At 45.6% G+C, this 26025-nt stretch overlaps 2 protein-coding genes across 8 annotated transcripts in view; one reads left to right on the forward strand and one right to left on the reverse strand.

The window, feature by feature from the left end:
• RTN4 (reticulon 4) overlaps positions 1 to 23185 on the forward strand; it is a 40623-nt gene extending 17438 nt beyond the window's left edge. For 3 of the 5 annotated variants that reach the window (XM_066546062.1, XM_066546063.1, XM_066546064.1), the window contains 6 exons: positions 12765 to 12972; positions 14748 to 14886; positions 19987 to 20056; positions 20705 to 20751; positions 21635 to 21693; positions 22107 to 23185. In XM_066546062.1, coding sequence (XP_066402159.1) covers positions 12765 to 12972; positions 14748 to 14886; positions 19987 to 20056; positions 20705 to 20751; positions 21635 to 21693; positions 22107 to 22149 — 566 coding nt within the window. In that variant the 3' untranslated portion in view covers positions 22150 to 23185. Of the gene's footprint in view, positions 1 to 5882; positions 6081 to 9362; positions 9549 to 12764; positions 12973 to 14747; positions 14887 to 19986; positions 20057 to 20704; positions 20752 to 21634; positions 21694 to 22106 lie in introns of those variants that run through there. The other 2 variants (XM_066546066.1, XM_066546067.1) reach the window with 2 other exon arrangements.
• EML6 (EMAP like 6) overlaps positions 22823 to 26025 on the reverse strand; it is a 93191-nt gene continuing 89988 nt past the window's right edge. For all 3 annotated transcript variants that reach the window (XM_066546061.1, XM_066546060.1, XM_066546059.1), the window contains one exon: positions 22823 to 25675. In XM_066546061.1, the coding sequence (XP_066402158.1) occupies positions 25651 to 25675 (25 nt within the window). In that variant the 3' untranslated portion in view covers positions 22823 to 25650. The remainder of the gene's footprint in view (positions 25676 to 26025) is intronic.

Below are 26025 nucleotides of genomic sequence, written 5' to 3' on the forward strand. Positions count from 1 at the left end.
GGGCATGGGGTGGCCTCCCAACCTCTGAATCTGGGGTGCTGTGTGCACATGATTTGAAGAGGCATTTCTTCCTTTTCATTAACAGTTCAGACATCAGAGTGTAAAACTCAGGAAAATACCCCTGCTGCTCCTGTGTGTGCCTGGAATCTGGAAAAGAGTCTGTGAATCTCCAGCCTGTGGTTTAAACAAAGGGTGAACATGAGGGAGCTTAGTATGCAGGTTATATGAAAAAGTGGTCATTAAGTTGAGTGTTCTGCAAACACTAAAATTGGTTTCTGTACAGCACAGGTATTAATTTCTGTTTATCTTTTCAGGTGGGCTTGCACTTCAGTATAGTTAATTTTTCTTACAGTAATGTGCAGTTATAGTATCAGGGAGTTGTAATCTTTTCTCTGAACTGAACACCTCATGATTTCCCAGCTTTTTGTAGACTAGAGGAGTATTTTGTTTTTTGATATTGCAGCACTCTGCTGCTACTTAAGCTTTGACCAGAAGCAATCACACCAAAAAAAACACCTACTGCAGAAAGCACAGTGCTCTAAATAGAAAAGCAGGAGATAGTTTGACTCAGCAGCAGTACTGTATTTATGCAGTAGCTGCAGCCTACAGTTCATAAAATAGGATTACAGAATACCCTGAGTTAGAAGGGAACAGCAGGTGCGTGTTGAAGTGAACATCAGTGTTGGTGCCATTGAAATAGGTTTGGGAAATAAGGTAAAGATGTATTTTTTTATATTTACCTTTGCCATTTCTCCTGTCTCACCTCCTCTATACGTACAGGTAAGGCAGAAAGGAGAGAGTTTTGCTTTTCCCTTGGCTTGGGATAAAACTTTATTGATAATCTGCATTGTTAAAACTCTTGGTGTGTTCTGTGAAGGCTCCTCAGGCCTCCAGCAGATAGACCTGTCTAGAGAGCAGCTGTATGTCTTGGACTTCATGTCAAGGGGTTAATGGCTTGGAGCTCAGACTACTTAAAAAAAAAAGCTAAAGCAAACCACTGCCCTTAATATAAGAGCTTTTGTGTTAGTTTTTTTAAAGGGAGACCTTTGGAAGGGTCTTTAATCGTTGCATAGGTGCAGCAGGCTGGGGGTGGCAGCCCCTCCCTGTGGCTCTGAGGTGACACAGCTGCTGCTCTCCCATCTGTGGGAAGCTGCCCCAGAAGCTGCACAGACCCAGCTGCCAGAGCAGAGAGGATTTGAGCAGTGCCATTGCTCTGCCATCCATGGCCCAGTGCAGGGACAGGGCCCAGCTCTGTCCTGTGTGCTGGGAGCTGCAGCCTCTCACTGTTGTGTTCACTCTGGAGAGCAGCTGCACTTTGCATTTCTGACAGGCTATGTTGTTTGGGAAGAAATTTTTTTGCTTTACACCAGAGGAACACTTGCTTAAAGCTAAATGGATGAGAATACTGACTCAAAAATGGACCTTTTTTTTCTGGATTTTCCTCCACACTCTGTTGTGTTGCAAAATACAGAACTGGACTTCTGAGACAAGCCACAAACAACATCAGTTGTCTGCTTTAAATACCACACTGCTTAGGCACAATTTCATTGAAGAACTAACAAGGAGGGATTGTTCATCACAAGGCCAAGTGCATTTGTGCATGTGTTTGGCCTTCTGAGTCTACCTTTGTTCTTTGGGTTTTTTTTTTCCTGCCCATCACTGGAACTGAAATAGATTTCACTGTGTCTTAAGACTTGTGGAATTCAGCTGGTGTGATGGTGTGACTGATGCTTGTTAAAGCTTTAATCTGAGCTGCTTTACTGGTGCACTTAAATCCAAGGTTGTGGAATGCTTACTTAACAGTGCTGGTTTTTGGAAGCTAACCTAAATGCCAGTGTGTTGTAACTTCCCACAGCCCCAGTGGACTGTGGGGAGCTAACAGGGGTTTTAAAAAGGTTGCAGATACTTCTTTAACTTATCCAGTTCACTGAAGCAAATGTAAAGCTTTGAAAAGTATCCTGGGTAGAAGGAGGTTTGTTAAATGGTGCCTGGCACACCCTTGGGTAACCTGGACAGATTTAAGAAACACAAAAGCAAAAAATCCCAAACCCAGAACTGTATGTAAAACTGGAACAATTTTAAGGGCAAACAACCCCAGCAACACCAGCAATTTCTGCTGTCTTGAATACAGTGATTTTTTTCCTCCCCCCAAGTTTGTGTTTCTCAGTAGCTGCTGTATTTGGCTTTGAGCAAACAGCCTCGCTTCTCTGTCCCCCTCCCTAGACTCAGACTGGCATTCCTGAGCTCCATCAGAGCACTGCCTGATAAGCTGGGAGCTCTGAGGGCAGGTCCTGGGGGTGCAGGCGCTGCTGCCCAGCTCCCCGCAGGAGGTGTGAGCACCAGGCATGGGGAGCCATGGATCAGGGCCAGCCTGTGGGACAGGGCTCTGATGCCATCTAGTGTTTGGCACCGCGGTGGGACCCCAGCGCCTGCCGGACAGGAAGGGATCCATCCAGGTTTGGAGAAATTCCCAACTCCTGAAATGAGTTTGAGAGGTGAAAGCTAAATATACACATTACCTATCCCAGCCCTTCTGTTGCACAGACTTTCTTCTCTCATACAGAGCATTATTAATCCTTCCCAAGCCCATGCTTTCCACAAATCTGGTTTTGATTGATGGGATGTGGAGGTTTTTGTATTATTGATATTATTGAATTATAGACTCAAAACTTCTGGCCACAACAAAGTTATGTACTAAAATGGAAATTGGCAGTTTAAATCCCTCAGTGTGTCCATGCTGAGTATTACAATAATATTTGGAATAATGTTGAGATCTTTACCCTCAAGACACTCAGTTTCCCAGAACACCCTTGTTTTATGGTGGGTTTGACCACGAGCTCTGTAGACATTCTCTTCAGATTAAATCTAACTGGTTGTTTGCTTTCATTACAGGCACTCAGAAATGCAGCTAATTAATTATATTTTACATTTCCTGGATTTTCTTGGGGGGGCAAATACAAAGGTGAAGCCCAGGTGGGAAATGTGCTTTGAGAGGGTGGTACTAATGCTGAATTTTTATTTTTTCTCCTACAACATGGGGGCAGAAACCAAATACTTCCTGTGATGCTGTAATAGAAACCAGGTCATTGCAGTTGTGTGAATCTTAAAGGACATTAGAAGTTCTGCCTGATACCAGCTGTACCCACTTGGGGGATTTCTGTCATTTTCTGTGTTTGTGGTGAGTTAAATGGCACCACTCAGCAGATAGATGTTTGGGTTTGTTTGTTGTTTTTCACTGGAGAAAAAATGCCTTGGAGCATCTCTGAGTTTCTTTCAGAAGCAGATTGGTAAAATTCCATTTAATTCACCATAAAATATCTTGATTTAATTTCATCTCGTTGTACTCTTAGATTCTTTGCTTGTTCAGGTCATCTTTTATGCTACCAGGTAAATAGTAATAAATGGAGAGTTCCAGAGGGAAGAGAATTTGCAGAGGAGGAGGAGGAGGAGGAATGAGTGACCAAACCCAATGAGTGACATTTTTCTGAAGGAAGGACACAGAGCTGCTGTGTTTTTTATTAGAGCTCTTGTGCCCCTGTTGAGAGGCAAAGACTTGTGCCATGAGGCTGCTAAAAGAGCAAAGCCTGAGGAAGTTCCTTCAGAGTGGCACAATTAGGGAGAAAATGGAGCATTTGGGCCAAGTTGCCAACTCTGCCAGGTAGGCACCAGCACAGAGGGATCTGCAGGGCTCTTCTCAGTGCCCTACTCAGGGTGTTCAATGTGTGAGTAGGGAGTGAGTAAAGCACTCACCCTGCCAGGCAGGGCTCCATGGAGCTGGGGTGTGCCATGACACGTGTCCAGAACTGATTGTGTCTGACTGCTCTGGGGGACCTGATAATGGCACCTCCTCTGTACTTGGTGCTCAAACGCGCTCTAGGGGCAGGGCTGCAGTATCCCTGCTGAAAACAGAGCTCCTCCTGAGGTTTGCCACTGCTGGTGCCCAGGTTATGTGTGCAGAGTAGGGGCCCCTCTTGCCTGAGATGGGAGATGGGCTCATTCTGGGTGTGTTTGCATGGAGGGGTGAGAATGAGCACCGAGTATGCAGAGAGGCAAGAGGAGGATCTGGAGGCCAGGGAGGCACTCCTGGGGGCAGTGAGGGACACTGGAGATGGGACAAACAGGACTGGTGGTGCAGCTGCTCTGCTGTGGCCACAACAAACTCTGGTCAGAGTTGCATAAATGCACTATTTTAAGTATAAGATATAAAGAATATAAACATGAAATGAAGAAGCTTTAATTTGGTATCTTTGGAAATTTGATAATTAATGGAAAGACCTTTGAAAGCACAATGTTTTTGGTAAGTTTAGTGACAGTGCAAATATGGAAGGGGACTCAGGTTTTGGTGGTTTCCAGTTCAGCTTGAAGACAGACACAGATTCTCAGACATATTTTGTACTTTTATTTTTTGTACAGTGCAACTTTTCACGTTTTCTTGCACTGTGATGTTTGAATCTACACTCTCTACTTCCCTCCTATTTTGGATTTGTTTGGATTTACCTGTCGAAAATGGGACTGAAATGCAGATCCTTGTATAAGTTAAAAAGAGATGTAACTGGTCTTGCTGTCAAAGGAGGCCTTAAATTTATGTAGCAGTTGAAGTCAAAACCGGGGTTTTTGGGTCTCTTTGTAGTAATCTTTCTCAATGCAAGATTGTGCTACTAAAAAGTGAAACTGTCAATTTAAGGTCTGAATTGGGATCTCTAGCCCTCCTGGTCTACACTATTTTCATGAAAACGTGGGAATGCCCTTTACTAGTTCTTAAGAAAATGGTGTACTAGATTTTTAAGAGGCTTTGGAGCAGTCCTGGGAAGATTTTAGCTTCCTGTTGTTAGCTCCAGATTTTAAGAGGAAAATCCAAACTGGAAAAGAAATTGTGGGTTTTTTCAGCAGGGATGGAAACAAAATGACATCAGGATTGCCACAGCTCTTCTCTTTCACATTTGGAGTTGTAGTTCACGTTCCTCTCCTGTTTGTGCAACACTTCCCAAATGTTACTTTCTGTATGTTGGTACTGCAAACTGTCAGGTTCCTGTTTTTATTTAAATGAAGGGAACAGTTAATTGTCAGGTCTGCAGCTGCCAACAGAGAACGCTGATGTAAAATTAAAAAGGGGAAGGTGTTTGCTGGTAGGAATTAGGTAAAGGGCTGAGTAACTTTTCCTGCAGCCTTCCTTAAGAGGAATAAATGCGGCTGAGCAGCTCCTGGGGACTAAAGATACCAGCAAAAGGATTAATCGTGTTCTTCATGAGCCTCTGCTTTTGTTCCAGGCACAGAAAGGGTCCTTTTCTATTTCCCTTCACGCTGCTTGTTGTGAAGGGAGAAGTGTTACAAAGACGTCTCTGTTAGTCCTCCAGCAGGCAGACGTTAGTTTACAGAAACCCGAGGGGAAGCCATACATCTGGGAGGTTTGTAAACGCCTTCGAACCTCTGTTTGAAAAGCAATCTATTTAAAGCTCGTCTGGTGACTACTTTTAGCCGGGCGGCGAAAAGCCGCTTAGCGCGGCCGGGCTCTGCAGCCCTCGCTGCCGTCCGTGCAGCGGGGCCGCCGTGCCGGGGGAGCCGCTCCCGCCGTGCCAGCGCTCCGTGCCGGAGGAGCCGCTCCCGCCGTGCCAGCGCTCCGTGCCGGGGGAGCCGCTCCCGCCGTGCCAGCGCTCCGTGCCGGGGGAGCCGCTCCCGCCGTGCCAGCGCTCCGTGCCGGGGGAGCCGCTCCCGCCGTGCCAGCGCTCCGTGCCGGGGGAGCCGCTCCCGCCGTGCCAGCGCTCCGTGCCGGGCGGAGCCGCTCCCGGGGCCGGGAGGAGCCGGTGCCGCCGTGCCGGGGGAGCCGGGAGGAGCCGCTCCCCCCGTGCCGCCGCTCCGGGCGCAGCGGGGCCGTGCGGTGCCAGCACTGCGTCAGCTCCACACCCCGTCAGCTGACCCGCTCCTGCAGCACCAGTGCAGCACCACTGCGGAGCCCGGGGAAGCCCATGGTTCCCTCCCTGGGCTGCAGGGCACTTCTCCCGCAGCTCTCCCCTCTTGGAATGCATAATTGATAATCCCAGCTGGAGAGATGGACAGTCAGCCGAGCAGTTGGAAGGATAAGGGTATTTATTCTTTCACCTTCTTTGCTTATTTTATTCCTTTGAGATGCCGCGGGTCGTTTTCAGCAAATGGTGTCTGTAGCATGTATTTATTTGATTGTGAAATGTAGCCGAAGGTGTGGAGTCTCTTTGTGCCACGTGCAGAATTAGAAAAGCTGCAGGCTAAAATGGGTAAAGAGGAGCAATGCAGAAGAATAAATACTTTATGTAGGTGAAACGGCTCGTGTGACACTGCAGATCTTTTCCAGTCCTACAGAGCATGTTAATGAAGGGCTTGTTTTGGTATGCACGGCACAAATACCAGCGTAGTCCCAGTTTAGTCCGTGCTCCTTGGAAATTTCGAGACTATTAATAATCTAACAATACTATCCATTAACTGTAAAACCCCACGTAATTTGCAGGTCATGTTTTAATGTTTTTAAGAGGAGAAACTGCATGCAGACCACAGCAGGGTGGGGATATTGTCTCTAAAAATCTGTTTGAAATATACCCTTAATCCCATTTGCTTTGGATCTTTCATCATTCTGTCAAATTCTAGGTAAAACTGTGTCTGATTTTTCAAAATTTACAGCCATAATATTAAATTGTTTTAGGTAAATAAGTAGCTGACCTTAAATTAGTGTGGTGCTGACCTTTGTTCCTGTAAGCACCAATGGGAGATCTCCAGTGTAAATCTCTGTGGATCATTACATTAGTGCTCAGTGTGTTAGAGTTTAAGCCTTATTTGAATAAGTAATCTTCATACTTTATCAAGAGGACAAGCTTTAAAAAAATTAATTATCTCTGGATACTTAAATATATTTTAAAGGGCCTTGTTGTGCTTGGTGCTTGTGACATTTTCCTCTTTTTTTGGGAATTATTGCTCAAAATCTGGGGTTTTTTATGTTCTACTTGGACAAAATTGCCATTGCTCTGAAATCCATAGAATGCTTTTCCAGAACCTAAATATATACCAAAAAAAGTCCTGAAGGACTTTTTTTGATCCCTTGCCTCTGCAAAATCAGGTTCTTAAGGTTTAATATTTTATTAAAGGGCTGTAAAATATCAGGAGAAATATGATGCAGTGTTTAGTAATATATTGTTGTTGACATGTAAGTAATTTAAATGTTCAAGGCTTCATACGTCAGGCCTGAATTTGTGGAGATGGGAAGAAAGAAAGGAAAGGGAAAAAAAATAAGAGGGCTGAGGTCAGAAGGTTTTGGTAAAAATTGGAAGGCAAGTTCCCTTTTTATGTCTTCAGGCCTAATTTTCAGGTTTCTTTTACAACCAGCCTGGCAGGGGTGGTGCTGATCTGAAAGCACATTTCCAACCCTGGAATTTGAGGCCTTGAGAATAACGGAGTCTGTTTTGGTTTAAAACCCCTGAATTTCCCATCCTGAGCAGAGATCAGATCTAAAAGAAAATGGAAGCAGAAATGAAAGGTTTGGGGGAAGGAGAAGACCCTGGTTCTTCTCCTGTTGCAGCTGCTGTTGAAGCCTGGTTTAGAGGGGGTTTTTTGTTTAGAACCAAGATGAAGATACTGTGTTTCACATTCTTCCTTTCTTAGGTCAGGCTCCAGTGGCATGGAAAATGATGGGTAAAGTTCAGGGACTGATTGCACTATTCATCCAGCCCCAAAATAAATATAGAAGCAAATATTGCAACATGCTTCTTTCCATGCTAAAAAATTACTAAAAAAAAATTTAAATCTAAAACCAGAGAAGAGCAAAAAGTACAATTTATAGTTGGACTTTGCAGCTGAAACACTACTTCCTAATGAGTATAATCTTAAATTTAGATTTGGCTAATGTGTTGTAGTTGAGGAACAAGCATAATGCAAGTGGTGCAACCTCTGGCATTGATTAATACCTGTGGTATTGATCGTCTAGAGATAGATAGGAGGAAACGGGTCTACCCTGGGAGTAGCATGATTTTAATTTTTAATGCTCTTGAAGATAGGCCCATGGAGTAATTAGTACTAAAAGTAACATTTATTATTTAATTTTTAATGATTTCAAGGAATTGTCAGGTTTTAATGGCTGAATATTGATATGATAATATGGTGAACAGCACAGCTATACTTCCAGGTTATCCCAGTATTCTTTTCTAATTAATGAGCAGAAATCTTTCTGAATTTTGGTTTAACTTAGTTAACTGATGCCAAAGATTGCATTGCATAGGCAACCTTTATCATGAATAATTGGGGCTTTGGAATGGTTTTCCCAGTTGGTACATTGTGCACACATGCACGAGTATCTGGTCAAATAGAAATGAAAGGAAAATGTTGCTTTGGCTCATTAGGTAGTATTTGGGATTTTTTTTTTTTGGGAGTGTGGTAGTGTTTGCCTTGTTTCTAGCATGTACTTGTGAAACCTGTATCGCTTCTTTTGTGGCGTTGTGGTGCAGATGTGCCGAGCCTGAGCTGTGCGTGGTGCAGCCTTGTTCTGTGCCCTCTGGCACCCAGCTGGAGCCACCTGCCCATGGCTCTGCTGGATGTGCTGCTCCACGGGGATGCCTTTGCCTGGGACAGGGACAGCTCTGTTGGTGGCAGTCCCACGTGCTTGGCACCACTTGCAGTCCTGCTGTCACCACCCAGTTTCTCCAGCCAGGAGCTGGTGTTGTTCCTGGCTTGCAAGGAGACACTCAAGGACCAAACTGGCTTCTGACGCATCTGATGAGGGTAAATGGAGGCTGCAATTTTGTGGCCCAGTCTCTGCTCCTGTTAGGATGTTAACCAGGATTTTGAATAATAACCCTGGTGCAAGAAGCCTTGAAAATGTCAAAGCCCAGGCTCTGGTGGTGCTCGACACACCAACCACTGGATGGTTGATGGCTTCTCCTGGGGGTTGGGCAGTGTGGGGTCAGCACTCGGATTCTCTGCACAGAGATCAGGAGAAACCCTGAAGATCACATCCTGTGTGAATATGAAAGTGGAAAAGGCCTCTCTGAGCAATTTGTGGTTGTGGATTTTCTGCCCAGCAGCTTTTCCTGCTCGGTGACAGATGGGACATTCATTGTGCTGCAGCCGTGCTGAAAGCTGCCGCTTCTCAGCGCTGTGTCCCATTTCTCTATCGGCACAACGCTAGACTGAGCCATGAAAGGCTCTTCTTCCCTGTGCCCCTCGCTGTTCCTAGGAGAACAGAAAGGATCCGTGCCTACCTCTCACGTCACAGAAAGGTTCCAGTGGAACAACGCCTGTAAATGGCCCAGTGTTTTTTTCTCCCCTCCCCTTCGACACAGGCAGCCTTTCTTTGGCGCTGAAGCGCGGGGTCTGTGGGGCTGTAAATGCCGGCTAGGGGGGTTGGTTGTCCATTGTGCAGCCGCATTGCGAGGGCTCCGGCGCAGGCGGCCATGGGCGGCTCTGCGATGGCAGCGGGCGGAGGTTGCGTAGCTCCGACCTCCGAGCGCCCTCGCAGGAAGTGGAAAGCGCCGGGAGCGGAGCCGTGCCAGGGCTGGGTGCTCGCAGCACGCTCAAGATGGATGCCAAAACGGGTTAGTTCCTTTTTCCTGCTTTTCTGTGCTACACCTGAGCTCGGCTCGCTCGTAGGTCTCGCTTTTAATTGCTCTTTCTTAAAAAAATAAAATCCGAACAAAAACCCCCCAAAAATCAAGATAAGGTTGCTTGGTTCAGGGGTTTTTATAAAGAGGTTTATCAGGTTGAATATATCAGACCGCTTGTTTTTGTCATTAAAACCCGATATGACTTGCTCAGTTTTAAGTTAAATATCTGAAAGGAAAAGGCTTTAAAAAATGCAGCGCCAAAGCTATCGCAGCACTTGCTTTAAAAGCAAAATGTAACTGGATGAGTTGTGCATGTAAGGCACGGATGGTACAAGACTATTTTTAGACGTGCCAAGTGACAGTTCGTGCTTACCAAATGTAGGCAGCTGTTCTTGTTTTAGAATAGGCCTGCAAGACGTGCATTAATATTATTTATTTTATTATACTTCATATTGTGTAAAACGCAGCTCAGAACTGTTTCCATAAGGAAAGATGTTGCAGGGCTGTTGCTGAAAATGGGTTTGAGTTTTTTGTGTTTTTGGTTTTATTTTTGATCTGCTGTGAATATCTTGCGTGTAAGTTAAAACCAGAAAGCTGCTTCTAGTAATGCTTTTAATATTTTCCTTTCAAAATAAATGCAAATAACTTGTTTCTGATCAATTAGAGAATACAGATGAGTGGCTTCATCTGCTTTCCTGGACTGCAGAATTACAAAGCCGTTTTTCAGTGACTTAAACACCGAATTTCCTTTGAGGAATTTATGATGATACCAGATCCGTATGTCATTAAACCTCCGCTCATTTGGTCCTTCTCCAAAAGGAGTGGAGATGAAATGAGGAAAAATGTTTTATGAGCAGCTTAACTGGTCCGGGAGCTCCTGGCGTGGGGATTTTTCTTATTGATTACTGAGAACAAAAGACTTGATGGTCGCTAAAGGCCGTTTGGCTTTTGCTGTGTGCTTTAATTCCAGCAATGCACCTTTGTTTCTGGCATTCTGGAACTGTCACACAGATGAATTGCTCTTTTTACATTCCTTATAGCTGGAATAATGCATTAATGCATGGAATTAGTGATTTCCTATGAAGAAGCCACAGCTTTAAAGCTGTGCAGAGAGGAGGGAGCAGCTCTTTTACAGAGGTAAAGCTGTCTGCAGGCAGAGGAGCAGGGCTCATACTGAATGTGTCACCTGATACAGGGGCAGCACCAATTTCGAGTGCATGGATGCTCAAATTGCAGCATTTAAAAATAAACACAGTTTTAATACTTGCAGCAAATGCTCAAAAAAAAAGAGGGCTGTTTTTATTTCTTTTAAAGATTCCTTACATGATTTAAGAGCACAAAATCCACTGGTTTTGGCCAGACTGGTTGTGAAGATCTCACCCAGGTGTTGAGGCTCCTTGCAGCTCAGCTTAGGTTTGCAGGTTTACAAGGATTCTTTGGTCAGTCACACCATTTTGTTGATGTTTAATGCAAGGTGTGCAGAGACAATAATCGATTCTTTTGTGTGTGGAAGCAAAGGAAAAACCGAAACAAAAAGTTAAATTTTGGGATTGCAACCCACACAACAGCAGATCTACGATGACTTGATTTTATTTGTTTGATTTTTACAAATATTCATGGAAGGTTGTGTTGCTTGGAGCCTGGGCTGCAGTGGCAGGAGGAGTTTGGATTGGAGGCGCTGGGAGAGCAGGAGCGTTGCCTCGGGGCAGTGCTGCTCTATCTCTGCCCCCATATGTTTGTGCAGTCACATGGTGGCAGCGCCAGGCCCTGCTCTGCCTGGCTCCTGCCTGCTGGGATGGCTTTGGCACAGCACAGGCAGCCAGGCTGGAAGAAAGGAGTGGGATGGATGGTGCTGGAAGGGTGAGGCTGTTCTTTCCACAGCGCTTCTGGTCTGTGATAAACTGAAGGTGTTGGTGCAGCTGGAACCTGGCTCTGTCTGTGGGGCTGCAGGAAACTTCTGCTGAAATGTGAATTAAATATTGAGGTTAGATACTTTGCATTAGGGTGGGTTTAAGTTTCTGACCGTGGTTTTCATTTTCCTGCTATGCTGTATAGTTTCCATGTTGGAATAACTGGGAAGAACTTCAGCTCTTCTGAAAGTGTGGGAAAACACACCCCAGCCCCAGGGGCTTTGGCATGTTGTACCTACAAAAGGGTTACACAGACTTTGCCCTACACAGACTACCAGGTGTTGGATGTTGGAGCATGACTGTGTTTTCATCCTGCAAGAAATACTAGACAAATTCTACTTTTAAAAATGTTTTTACAGTCATCCAAATAATCTGTTCCAAGCTGTGATTAACTGCTTTACAGTTAATTTTGGTGACATTTAGGATGAGGCAGGATTACTAAATGTGCAGTGCAATAGTAATAGGTTTCTGTAATTCATCTTGAACTCTGTCTCTACTAGGTTATTGCTGTTAACAGACAGATCTGCAGTTGGGTGTGTTTGTGTTAAGCCATCACCTATCCCTTGTGCAAGGGTGTACTTTGCTCTGAACAGTGATGCTAAAAATGGCACAATATTGTGTTCTCTAATGAGGGTCACTTAAGGAAAACTAAACTTGGTTTGCAAATGAAGTCTTCTGCATTGGAGCACAGCAGATTTAGCCTGGATTGACATTTCAGGGAGAGTATTCCCTCTTGATGGCTCAGTCTGTCACCCATAATCAACATTATAAACTCCCATGGGAATGCTTCCATCAAAAGAAAACAAAATGAACTGTTAATGAGTCTTTGAGCAGTGCCTTTGCCTCTACCAGGCTTGGAAAGCTATAATGGTTTTGAGATCTGTTGGTGTCTTGTTATCTGTCCTCAGAGGGAATTGGAATCAATCTCTTCAGGGAGTGACCTCCACAAAATGCCCGACAATGAGAGGAAATGAAGCACAAACTGTGGTTCTGGTGCAGAACACAGCACAGGAGCTGAAGAGATGAATTCTGACATTGCTTAAGGGCAGCATTGTTTTAAAATTTAAGCAATTGCATCTGGGTAATCCTAATAGCAGTAATCCCAATAATCTGAGGTCCAGAGCTGACCAGTACTAAATAACCTATTTCTAGTTGTAGTTTCAGCTCTGGTTTGACAGGGGTTTGCAAGCTCCACTCTTGGTGACTCTCAGCAGTCGAGTGAATAATGAAAAATTACTGCCTTGATATGAATGCCAAAGATGTCTTGTTCTAATTTCTTACCTCTTTTCCATTGTAGTTGTTGACCTCCTTTACTGGCGAGACATCAAGAAGACCGGGGTGGTGTTTGGAGCCAGCCTGTTCCTGCTGCTCTCATTAACAGTGTTCAGCATCGTCAGCGTCACAGCCTACATCGCCCTGGCCCTGCTCTCTGTCACCATCAGCTTTAGGATATACAAGGGAGTCATCCAGGCAATCCAGAAGTCTGATGAGGGCCACCCCTTCAGGTGAGATTTTTCATTAAGCAGAATTGTGTTGTTTTGGAGAGCAGCAGTGCTGGTACTGCCAGAAGCAGTGGGTGACACATGCTGTTAACATGTTGCATAATAACGAAAATAGACTCTGCACTGAAATATGTGTTCCCCACTTTCAGATTTTCTCAGGAGTCATACAGTAAATTCAGAAAAGGGACTGAGGGCTTGGTACAAGGGATGGAAAAATCAGAATAAATGTAGCAGGGTCTAAAGCATGACAAAAGGGTACTTTAATCTTTTTGAAACTTTCAAGACCTTAAAAATGTGTGGTTTAGTTTGTAGCTGTGCTCTCCACTTGCAAGGTCAGTGACAGGGTCCAGGTACCCAGTGCTGCAGAGCTGCCTCCTAAGAGGAATTAAACCTTATTAATCTGTGTTGGAGGACTTGCAGGAGTGTGTGTTTCCTGTTTCCCTGCCAGCCCTGTCCACTCTGCCCAGCCTTGCATCTCCCTGTTATTAATGAGTGAAATGGCTCAGTCTCCCCTTGCAATTTTCACAAAGTCCTGTTTGCCCCTCTATCTACAGCCCTCTTACTAATTTGGTGGTGTTCCCATCTTCTGTAAGGCAAAGCAAAATGTCGGCTTCCCTCCATTCCTCCCAGGCCATGTGCAGTGGCTCCTTTTCCAGTGAAAGCCAGTCTGGGGGACAAAATTATAGGGAAAAACTCCTCCCATTAGGGTGAATATTCCCAGCTGAAATCTTGCTTACTTCTCATTATCTAAACAACAATTTCAAGCTTTTTTCTTAGCAAGAACAAGCAGAACTTGTGCTACCTGTGCTCTTTCTGCAGTTTTTTCTAAAAATACTGATATTCCTATGTAGCTTCCAGACTCTCATCCAGCATATCTGGTTGCTTACTTTTTTTCTGTATAGCTTCTCCACAAGAAGGATATTTTTACTTGAAAAATCCTGTGAGAAGAATTGGATTTTTGGTGCAGGTGCTGAATATCCTGTGGATGAGCTAGGGAGGGTAAGCAGATGGAAGCCAAGGGTGGATGGCAGAATGTAGCCTTGAAATGGCCACTTGCTGCAGTTACCATATGAAATATTTTCATTTGTCTTGGACTTGCCACAAGGTCATGTTTAGCTTTGCCTTAAATGACATACATGGGAGCATTGTGCAATTTTCATATTAAAAAATCCCTCAAGAAAACCATCCTCAAGCAGAGTCCCCTAAACAAAAGTTTAACAAGTGTAAAATGAGCTCCATTTTACAGATGTGCTGCATTAGTCCTTCTGCCTGCAGCGTGCACATTAGATAAATAATTTATACTTTGTTTAAGGACTCCAAATTGCCACAGCCACTGCAACTGCAGATAAGTGACAGTGGAGTGGAAAGAACATATAACCAGATAGGGTTGATATCTTTTATGTAAAAGAACTGCTCTCACTAGCTGTAAGAATTATTTCTAGCAAATGAGAAATTTAGCTCATTTTGCTGTGCTACAGTGTGTTACAGCTTGATGGTAATTCCACAAGGGTCTTCCAGAGATGGGTATGTTCCTTTGTAGGATTTTTTTCCCCCCTTGTTTTAGCCTGCCTCTTTTTTGCCTGGTGCAGGTGACTGAGTAAAGAGCAGTGAGAAAAAACTGGGTGGCTAAGAATAACTTAGGTTAGTTGTGTTTGTCCTTTCAGCATTCCTCACAGTGTGAGGTTTGTTTCTCCATAGCACAAAAAGGAGGTTCTATCTAACACACAGAGCAGGTTTGCAGCACTTTGACTCTGAGGTTTCCTGGCTGTGTCCTGCAGGGCTTACCTGGACTCGGATGTGGCCGTGTCAGAGGAGCTCATCCAGAAGTACAGCAACGTCGTGCTGGGCCATGTCAACGGCACCGTCCGCGAGCTGCGGCGCCTCTTCCTCGTCGATGACCTGGTGGATTCCCTCAAGGTGCGTTTGCCTCTGTGAGGACATTGCTGCTGACCCAGGCTGGCAAAGCCTCCTGCTCCTTGCAGGATGAACAGTGCCTCTGCTTAAGTAAATAACTGGGTGGAGTTTGCTCTTGGTGGTGTTCGGCACAGGCTGGGTATCGAGTGCTGCCTGCTGTGGTGGGGTGGCTGTGAAGGATAACTTGATCTACATGGAAAGCAGAAATGAGCTGTGGCTGCCTCCAGCTCCCTGTTCTGACTCCTTGCTGGTGCCTCTCACAGCAGGAATCTCCTAAAAAAACAAGCCATGCTGCAGTCTGGCCACTGGGGCTGTGTCACTGATGTGTGTGTGTGTGTGTCACTCTGCAAAACCTGGCTCTGGCCTAGATTGTCCCAGCCTGCTTTGGAGTTGATTTTCTGTTTGTGTTTAGTGCACAGCTCCCTGTCTTTAAACGTTCCACTTTCTGCTGGAATGGTGAGGACTTGAGTGATGCCCTTGGGTTACTGGGAAGGTGGACACTTGTTCCAGCCCCTGGATTTGGGAGTGAAAACTGCTGGTTTTAGTGATGGGAGTTACTGAAATGGGGATTGCAAATTACCCAGTGTGAGCAGTGCTGTGTAACAGCTGGAGTCCATCCATGTAGAATTTAATGGGATTGGCAGAGCACAACTGACTGAAGAATGGTAATAAATTAAACAAAATGTAACAAAAAAAAAAAAAACCCCAAACCCAAAAAAACCCCTCCAAAAGAAAAGAATTGACTTGAAAACCCTTCAGTTTTGTTCTGGGAAAATTGTATTCTCTTCTTTCAAGCTCTAATAGCCCTTCTTTGTTTTTGGAACTGGTGTTTCCTTTACCTAGTGCAGTGTGTTGTGCACTTCTTTTTCAGTTTGTTTAATCTTCTTGAAAAAACTTGCATTTATCCTGCAGTAAATCCCCTTACTTAGTGCTTTGTAAAGTCCTTTGAGTTGTTGTGGAGTTGGGGGAGGGGTTCCTTGTGAAACTGGGGAAAACCAGGCAGGCTGTCCAAGCCTTTGTTGTAACTGTGCAATAGAAACCTGCAGGCGGATCTTGGAATCTTACCCAGAGTTTGCAGATCCAGTTTCTCATTGTGCTCTAAGTTAAACACAGTTTGTGCCAGAAAAGCTGCACCTGATGCCCTGCAAGGCTCCTGCAGTGAGGTGGCTCCCTCTGGAAGCAAGAGGAGGTGTAAGGGGGCTCTGCTGCTCCTGGGACACGTTTCTTTCCTCAGGAGGGAGAGAGGAGGAGCAGTATTGGCCTGGGCTTGTGCAGTAAACTCCCTGCTCCTGAAGGGCTTTGCAGGAAAAGCCTTTTGAGGAGCTGGTTGTGCATTCTTTTCTGCACTACCATTTCTGTTTTTTGAGACACGATCAATAGTGCTGCTGCCAAAGTCCTGTTTGGATCTGATTATCAACAGCCCAGAAAAACCCAGAATCACAAGGTCACTTGTATTTCTGATCAAGCCCTTTGTGGTCCATGCCTTGGTCTGAGTTAGGAGATTTCTCACACCATTTGTGTGGGGATCCCAACCCCTTGCAGCAAAGGAGAAGGAAGCAGAGAGAAGCCAGCTGCTGTTCCAGTGAACACTGGTCTGAAAACAAGGCCTTCTGGAGGAATTATGTTAGAAGCAGAATTAATTCCAGCCACAATGTCTTCAAGGCACTCTAATCACTTAAAATACTACAGTCCATAGGAAAGATGTGTTTATTCAGCTGAACTAATTCATTTCCCCTCTCTCCTTCTGACATTTAAAGTGTTTTATGTAGGTTAATTAGTCTAATTTATGGTAGCTGGAAACAACCCTTTATCAGAAACCAGTGAATGTCAGGACAGTTCACAAGCACATGTTACTGATTTTGAAGAGTTTGTGCTCGAGGAGAACACTGGGATTCCAGGGTCTTATGTAATATAATGGCCCTGGTTTAAAAGATAAAAATATCTTGGCTTGTGTAGTTTAAACATCTTCACTGTAGGAAACCACATGTTTATGTATAATTCAAGTTACAGAGCTCTAATGCAGAACATGTCTGCAGGTCAGTTCATTGTGTGTAATAGTTCTGACTGTAAAATCTGTCTTGTTAAGTTTTTTTCTTCTTTATTAAACAATGCTTCAGTCAGGGAAGTCTTAAAATGGACTCTAAATATTTATGCAGCACAAGGAGAAATTCCTCACAGCTCTTGAGGAGTAACTCCAGAGGAGCCCTTGCCAGAGCCCCAGGAGAAGCTGCATTTTGTCCTGGTAAAGGCTGTGCTGGCACTGGGCACTGCTGCTCTTGCTCAGCTGAGGCTTTCAGCAGCAGAGCTCTGTGTTCTCAGTATTCTGTAGCAAAGGAGGGCATGGGGCACTTCTGGATTTGCCCATTTTGGCTGGCAAAAGGGGCTTCAGTCCATCAGCCACCCAGGCCTTTCACTTGTGTGCAGGTCCTTGGAAGGACCAAGCCTGGATCCTGGGCTGCCTCTGCTTTCTTTTTCTTGTCTTAGAGCTTTATTTAGAGGTGTTTCAGGGAAGGGTTTTTGTGTTTGTAAAGGTCTCTGAGGTGTGTTTCAGGTAAGCTTTGTTGTGTCTGTGAGGGTCTCTGGGTTTGCACAGTTTATAAGAAAAAGAAAATAGAGACCAGTAAGGAAATGTGGGGTTGAGATGAACTCCAGGCTGGATAATCCTGGGAGAGCTGCTGGAAGTGTCAGAGGAGTGCAGAGGGAGGAGCTGTGGGATCAGAGTCCCTCTCCCCTCCAGTACTGTAAGTGTAGGAGGTTAAAACCCACACATGCAGCAGTTCATGGTTCTGCCCTGATGCTGCCCTGGACTGACTTTGGGTGGAGAGAGGCTTGTGTAGTCAAATGTGAACTCCTGGATTTTGCTCTTTCTTGAACCATAAATTCAATGCTCACTAAAATAAATAATTGATAGTTCTGATAATTATTGGACTTTGGGATTGATTTGTGTCTTGTTACCCCTGTGCTTATGTACACTCCCATTTTCTGCCCTGAGCAGAGTCATCAGCAGTGTCCTGGCTGCTGAGCTGGCTGGGTGGTGCTGAGCTTCAGGAATTGTGTCCATGGGGAGCAGGTCAGGGATGGAGGGAGAACCACTGCAAACCATCCCACCCTCGGGGGCTCTTTGCCCAGTGCAAGTTGTGCCTTCCTTCCCTCTCTGGTGGATGTGCTGCATGTGTTTGCTCCAGTAAAACATGCCTGGTGCAGAGATCAGCTCCAGGCTCACCCTGGCATTGCAGGGCACAACTGGGCCAGGGTTTGAATCAATCATGAGCGAGTTCAGCAAATCTGCTTGATTTTCCTTGAGAAACCTGCCAGAATCCCTCAACTACTAGATATGGTACAGCCTCTCTTGAGGGTTAACTTTGTGCCTCTCTGGGGGTTAACTTTGTGCCTCTCTTGAGGGTTAACTTTGTGCCTCTCTGGGGGTTAACTTTGTGCCTCTCTTGAGGGTTAACTTTGTGCCTCTCTTGAGGGTTAACTTTGTGCCTCTCTGGGGGTTAACTTTGTGCCTCTCTGGGGGTTAACTTTGTGCCTCTCTGGGGGTTAACTTTGTGCTCCTCCCTGGTGCTGCTCAGAAGTGCTGACAGATAAAGAACTGCATCACTTGCAGTTAATGCACCTGAATTATAGACCAGTTTTGAGTGAAGCTCTTGAAATCAACGTGGTTTTGTTGCAGGGTTCATGGAATTAAACTTGTATTGACTATCAATGCCCTTGATAGTGGTGGCTGGCTGGTAATTTTGTTTGGTTTGGATATTTTACATCTTTTGATAAGCTAAAATTGGATGTTGGGATATGTAAGTTCAGAGTAGCTTGGCTGCAGGCCAGTTACCAGGGTCCTGGCCCACACCCACACTCCTGCAACCCTGCCTTGTTTTCCTTGCCAGCACTTTGTGCCCATCCTTTCCTTGGGTGTAGCTCCTGCTGATGGGCAAGTTTCCATCTTGGGGTGTTCACTGTGCCCAGCTCTGCCCTCCCTGGTGCCAGTGCCAGCCCTCTCATGCTGTCTGTCCAGGGTTCTGCTGCAGAACAGCCCCATGTGCTGAGCTGACCAGGGCTGGGGGTCTCTGCTCTGTGCAGAGCAAGGAGTAAATTCTGGGGAAGCTGCTGCTCCTGGCTGCTGCTCAGCTCCTCAGCACTCCTGCAACTCTAGAAGAAAGGGCTGATTTTCCTCAGGAGGAATCCTACCCCGAAATAGAGCTGGCAGCCCTGGGTCCCCTCCCCCTGCTATAGGTCAGAGGTGTGCCTGGGACACTCCACCTGGCACTGAGTGTGGGCAGACCTTTGTGTGGAGCTGGGAGCCTGTGTCCCACCAGGAGCTGCACAAATGCTGTTAGCAGGGAGGGAGAATGGGGCTGAGATAGGGAGCCAGCAGTGGTGGCAGTGTGGGCCTTTAGGGATGTCTTTGCTTCTGAGCTTGGCTCTGACCTGGAGCCAGCTTCCATGTTAGAGCACTTTTCACTCCTCTTGTTCCTAAATTTTTTTACATCCAAACTGCCTTTGGGTTTTTTGAAGGAGAACAGGTAAATCAAGCCCACCCTACCCTGTTACCTTCCAGACAGGCTTTTCCTAATGTGTCAGAGCATGGCTGGGTATGTGGGTGGACTCTTGGGTGGGTGACACCCAGGTGTGATCTCCTTTCTCTCTGGCTCTGTCATGCAGCAGCCCTTTGGCCTCTCTTAGCCTGGCCTGTCCCCTCTCTGGAGGATGGGAGGAGGCAGGAGCTGTTTGCCCATGGTTCCTCCCCATGGAGTTGGCAGTGCCCAGGGAAGGCGCAGGGCAGTGTTTGGGTGCAGGGCAGTGTTTGGGCGCAGGGCAGTGTTTGGGCGCAGGGCAGCGTTTGGGCGCAGGGCAGTGTTTGGGCGCAGGGCAGTGTTTGGGCACTGCTGACTCGGGCTGAATTCAGCCCCGTGACTGCACACAGGAGGCCCCATATCCCATTACTGCATCCTTGAGCCCTCTCATCAGCCAGCTCTGGTTTCAGGAGCTGCACAGGGCTGAAGTGCAGTGCACTTTGGGGCTGTTTGGATGGGTCTTTGTGTGTACAGCAAATGGGGTGTCCTGAGCACAGAGTGGTGCTGATGGGCTCTTTTTCCCTTGCAGTTTGCAGTGTTGATGTGGGTGTTCACTTACGTTGGTGCCTTGTTCAATGGTCTGACATTACTGATCCTGGGTAAGTGTTTGACTTGTGTTACACACCTGGCACACCAAATAACCCTGGGGAGGCAGTGGGGTCTGGTCACTGGGAGGCTGATCCTGTAGCCTTAAGATGTTGCACTTCTAAGTTCCTTTTTTTGGATAATACAACAGAACAGGTAATTTTGAGTTGTGTTGTTGATTTCCTTGAGATTGCTGATTTCCAGACATTCCATGGTTTGTAGGCAGGTTTGTTGTGCTCGTCCCTGTCAGGCTTAGCCTGCCCTGAATGTCATTGCTGTGCTGGGACTTAAGAGGTGCAAGATCTGCTGTGGTCGTGTCCCACTGCAGGATTTAATTTCTTATATCCCAGAGCAGGCTGGCTTTCAGGTGTCAGAACCAACTGATGCCTGAGCAGCCTTTGGGAAGAATTTGCATGACCCACTGTGAAAAAGTGACCTGTGACCAGACTTAACTGTACTGTTGGTGAGATCTGGAGAACAGCCCAGGCTCTCCTTAGTAGGGATTATTGAATTTTCTGGCCAACAATCGGTGCATGGGGCTCAATTGTTCATTTTTCTTGGACCTTTTTGCAAGACATATCAAGGTGTGGAAACTAGTCCTTGTTCTGCCTGAACACCATCCCTGTTGTCAATATTTATACATTTGATGTGCTCTTTTCCAGCTTTGATTTCGCTCTTCAGCGTTCCTGTTATTTATGAGAGACATCAGGTGAGTGTTTAATAGAATCCATTAAATGTTTCATAAAATCAGCTTAAAACCAGAAACAAATAATTAACATTAATTTCAGTCTTCTGAAATATTTAAAGCCTTTACAATAGGCCTTTACCCAGGAACCAGGGCCAGGGAGCACTAGTTCAGTTTGAAGTTCAGACTGTGCATACTTTCCCTTTTCCTTCTTGGTGGAAGAAGAGGTTTCCCCAGCAAACAGTTCTGGAAAAGGCCTGATGAACTTGGAGGCCTTTTCTGCTGGTCCAGCTTTGGTCAGGACTGGAGCAACCCTGGCATGGTGTGTTAATCCTGCTGTACCTTTTGGGGTTGGTATTCAAGATTGGTTTCCCAAAGCTCTGTGGAATTTGTAGCCCTGGCAAAAACAGGAGGTGGGAGCTGCTTGGCCCAGTCCAAGGCTGCTCTTGGGGAGAGACTCCCATGTAAAAGGAGTAGGGAGGAAGGAGCCAAAATAAAATACTTGTGATTAAATGATGGCCCGGGCTGTCTCGGGCAGGTCACTGCACAGGAGGGGGGAGCCAGCTCTGGCTTAGCCCTGCGTCTCCCCTTTCAACAACAAGGCAGCTGTGGGGGCAGGAGCAGATGGCAGAGCCTCATGGGGTCCTGCCCAGGCTCCTCCTCCACAGGGAAAGGGGCCCTGGAGCCCCAGGGCAGGAGCAGGGACAGTGTGTGGGGCTTAACCCGAGCTGCTCAATCCTCTGGCTGGGCTGCAGCCTAAGCTGGTTACCCAGCCTGGCCCAGCTAAGCAGCTTTGCTGTCCTGTGGGGCCCACAGGGGCCCAGCCCTGCACCCACAGAGTGCTGTGGGACTCAGCCAGGCTGCAAAGGAGGAGCTGAGCTGTAACTTCTTTCTGCTTCAATTCCAGGCCCAAATCGACCATTACCTGGGACTTGTGAACAAGAATGTCAAAGATGCCATGGCAAAGTGAGTTGGTTTGGGTTTATTTATTTTCCTTAGTACTGATAACAGTTCCTGGCACACGTGGCACTCCTGTCTAGGACTAATGTGTTCTTCCATGTGCCAGGCCAAGGAGGGAAAAGGTCTCAGACTCTGGACTGGTTAGGAAATGAGCTCCCTTATTGCTGATGCTGTATTGAAACGAGCCTCTATTATTTCTAATAGAAATCTGCGTATGTGAACCCATTAGTGATAGCTGAGCCCCTCAGCAGGTGCAGCTGAGGTGGGGAATGAGAAGTTCAGCAGTGTCATTGGGCTCTGAGTACAAAGCTGTGTTGTGAGGGTTCTTTTCACATGCTGTTGTTTGTAAGATTCTGTTTAACCTTTCCTTTTTTGTTACTCAAACTTACCTTTTGTCTATTTTTTTTTTCCTCTTGCAGGATCCAAGCAAAGATCCCTGGGTTGAAGCGCAAAACTGAATAAAATAAACCTGAAGCAACTTATCAATAGGAAAGAAAGTTCATCTTTTAAGGGGGAAAAATACTCATTGGATTTACATGGGGAGGGTCAGGGAATAGCAAACCCCTTGACATTGCAGTGCAATTTCACAGATCTTTATTTTTTAGCAACGCAGTGTTTGAGGAAAAATAACTGTTTTGACTGCCATGTGTTTCATCATCTTTAAGTATTGTAAGCTGCTATGTATGGATCTAAAACTAATCATCTTTCCTTATCCTGTGTGCAGCACTGGCTAATACAAACGACTGAGACAGCTGTACATTTGCTTCAGCAGAGGTAGTTCCTGCTGCGTGCCGGAGGTGTAGAGCAGGTGGGGCAGAGGAGAACACTTCCCAGTTTGTGCACTGTGTATGGTCTGTGTAGATTGATGCAGATTTTCTAAAATGAGATGTTTTAGAAGAATATACCAGTTTAGCAAGTTTTGAAAAATCTTGCCTTTTTGGTATGAGTATAGCTGTATTGTGATTTTGTTTTATCAATTGCCAATATATATATATATATATATATATGTGTTTCACAAAGCTTAGATCTTTCAGCTGCTCCACAGTGCTTTGTACTTCAGAGAACTGACTGAGGCCTGGACGAGCTCCAGAGCACACAAGCTTGAGAAACTAAAAAGTCTCTGTAAACACTGGCATCTGTTGGAAACAACAAAAGAGAAATGAACAAAGAACCTCCACACAGAGTAAAAGAAACTTACAGCATACACTTTGTTGCACAAACGTACAGTAGTTGATCTTGAGCAAATAATTCTCCAGCTTTCAGACTCTGATAATCTGTGGACCGAGTATCTAATGCTGCAAATGTTGTTTGGAAACTTAAAGCCCTGTCCTGTTATGCAAGAAAATGATAAGTGAAAATTTATACACTTGCAGTTTGAGCTGTACTGAACTAAGTCTGTGGAATGCATTGTGAAATGTAAAAAAATCCCAACAAAAAAGGAAAAAAAAAACCAACCCCAAAACCCCAAGTATCAATAAAGCTTATAGACATAAAATGATACCAGTATTTGGCTTTCTTGAGGCAAGTTTAATATATTTGTGTTTATTTGAAGTTCCTTGTGATAAATTTCCATTGTCCATGGTGGTGGCAGTAGTGTCCGAGTAGAGCGCGGTGCAGGGTGCGTTTGTCACGGTCCCTTTTCTTCCTCTGCAGCCTGAAGGAGCTGCTCAGGGCCACCTCCAGTGTCCCAGGGAGCTCTGGAAGGGTGGTGGGCTCTTGGAGTTTTGAGACAGGAATGCTTGAGGCCATTTTCAAGTTTGAAGGAAATAAGTCCCAGTAATTTCTCCAGGTCAACATGTTGATTCTGATTTAAGAGCTGGACATTGACAACTTGTGTACAAATTTATTTAAAATGCAGATTTTAACTGGATGGCATCCTGACCATTGAAAAATAGAAATTCATGCATTACTATTTCATTTTACAGTAAAATACAGCATTACTTCTGAGCATTTTATACAGGAAGCCAGACCATAGAAACAGAGAAACCGTAGGTAAGTGTTTTCCTGACAGACACTATTGCTTGGAGATATTTCTCACATCACTGGTGATTAATTCATTCTGCCACACAATTGGTTTTGTTTGGGATACAATCAACATGGAAGGAAGGCAAACATGAGTGGTTACAGGCAGAGGTGCTCACTGCTGGCAGCACCTGACAGAACAGGATTTGATCCCGAAGGTTTCTTTGAAAAAAAGACTGCATAGGGACTCGTACTGTGTATCTGACAAACTGCTCTGCTGTATAGTAATATAAGGCATTAATAAATTCAATTGTAAAAAAAAAGGTGATTCTTTGAGGTTGCTGAAGCACTTTGTGTGTTAAACAGACAGGAATCCACTCCTTTAATGGGATGTTTTTGCTACTTTTCTGTGCAGTGGGCAGCAGAAACGGACTGGCAGGAAGGTTCCAGAGTTCAAAATCCTATTGTCCTGAACTGGGACTAAAGCACTATTGCTTTTCAGAGTCTAAATGTAAGTCTAAATGTTTTATTTTGGCCTTTATTTCTTTTAATTAAGAAAGGTAATTTCAAAGTCTGGATGTTGTTCCATGCCCAGAATCTTGAATAGCAAAATACATATCTAAGATATTTCTTTTTAAACTTTCTCCAGTTCCACACTCCCTTGAGTTTTTGTTTTTGACAAACTGTTCTAACAACTAGTGAAGGGTTTGAGTTGCCTTTTGGGAGTATCTGTCCATGGTTCCACTTTTCCATGGAGGCAGCTCTCCTTTGATCTCAGCTGTCCCCCAGGCCAGGACAGGGGGCTCTGTGGGGTGAGGGAGAAGCAGGGAGAGGAAGAGGAGCCCAGAGTCAGCCATGATGAGCTTTTCCCAAAAAAAAAAAACCCTGCATTTCCTGGTACCAGAGGATTTATGTTTTACTTACAAGCAGCGTGGACTGGCTGGAGGGCACACAGAGCCCTGCTATAGGAACATTCTAGGGCTTCCTTTGGAGGCTTAGGACCCCCTTCCAGAACAGGAAATAGGGATTGATGGAGGCTTTCCCACCAGGCCAAGATTCTGGCTGGCCACTGCCTGTAGGAGTGTAAAGCACATTTTCCCAGAAAGGGGGAGCATGCAGGAACACTTGGGGAATGACTCCCTCAATCTTGGTGTTCAAATGTCTTGAACCAAGTCTGTCCAAGCCCTCTCCTCTCACTCACTGTTGGCGTTCAGCTTGCACTGCTGGCTGCAGGAGCAGCTGCCCAGGAGCTGGAATGCCTCACTTTGGCCTTCTGACAGCACGGAAACAGTGGGGAATTCACTTGTGAAGGTATTAAAAACCCAAAGCAGAAAACAGGGATCGTGTAAGTACCCAGCTGGAAAAGGTGAGAATGGTTTAGCCCTCCTCTGGGTGAGAGTCATAGCACCGTGTGTGGAAAGCAGGTGGGGGGAGGCAAGGCTGCAGCCCAAACTACTAGAAAATTATTCCAAGGCACTTCATGGATAGAAAATTCTGCCAAATATATATATTTAAAAATAAAATGGACTTAAAAAAAAGGGATACTTTGCTCCTTCAATTAATGAAAGCTGAAGGGTTTCCCCCCTCCCCAGCCTGCTCATTAAATGCTCCCAGCTTTACTGAGTGCACCAAATTAAAACCCACCCACTTTTTGAACTTTGTTCAAACCACAAATTTGGAAATTAAAGGGCCCAGCATTTTGTCAGCATTTTCTCCCTTTTCAGACATGGTTTGAAAAACACAGTATTAGGCAAAAGCAGCTTTGTGAGTGAACTGTTCATCCCTTTGGGATCCCCAGGTTACCCTTCAAACCTCAGCTTCCTTCGCAAGGGTGTTGGGCTTTCCAAGGCCAGCTCCCATTCCCCTTTGGTAAGTTGGGATGAGTGATCTGGAAATGTCAGCCTGCAGCAGGGCTGGGATTCCTGCAGCCAGGGGGGCATTCCTGGCTGTCCCGGCCAGCACAGCCCTCGCTGGGGCAGGACAGCAGCAGCCAGAGGCTCCTCAGAGGCAGCGCCACACAAACACACTGGGGAGACAGGAGGGACAGCAGGGATTGGCCTTGGGCATGGCCCAGTGAGAGAGGAGCAGAAAATAAACACATTGGGTGTGTGAAGTACAGACTGTATGTGTGTGTGTGTGTGTGTGTGTGTGTGTGAAATACACTCTGTGCACAGTTGCTGTCTGCAGTCTGCAATGTGAGCACTGTGTGTTGTACGTGCATTGTGTGCACAGTTTACGTGCCTGTGTATGACTGTATGTGTGTGCACACTCTGTCTGTGTTTGTGTGTGCTGTGTGCCTATATGTGCTCTGCCTGTGCTCTGTGGGCAGTGTCTGCACTGTGTGTGTCTGTGTGTATGCAGTGTGTGTCTAAGTAG

Source organism: Molothrus aeneus, chromosome 3, assembly GCF_037042795.1.
Source record: "Molothrus aeneus isolate 106 chromosome 3, BPBGC_Maene_1.0, whole genome shotgun sequence".
Taxonomy (NCBI): Eukaryota; Metazoa; Chordata; class Aves; order Passeriformes; family Icteridae; genus Molothrus; species Molothrus aeneus.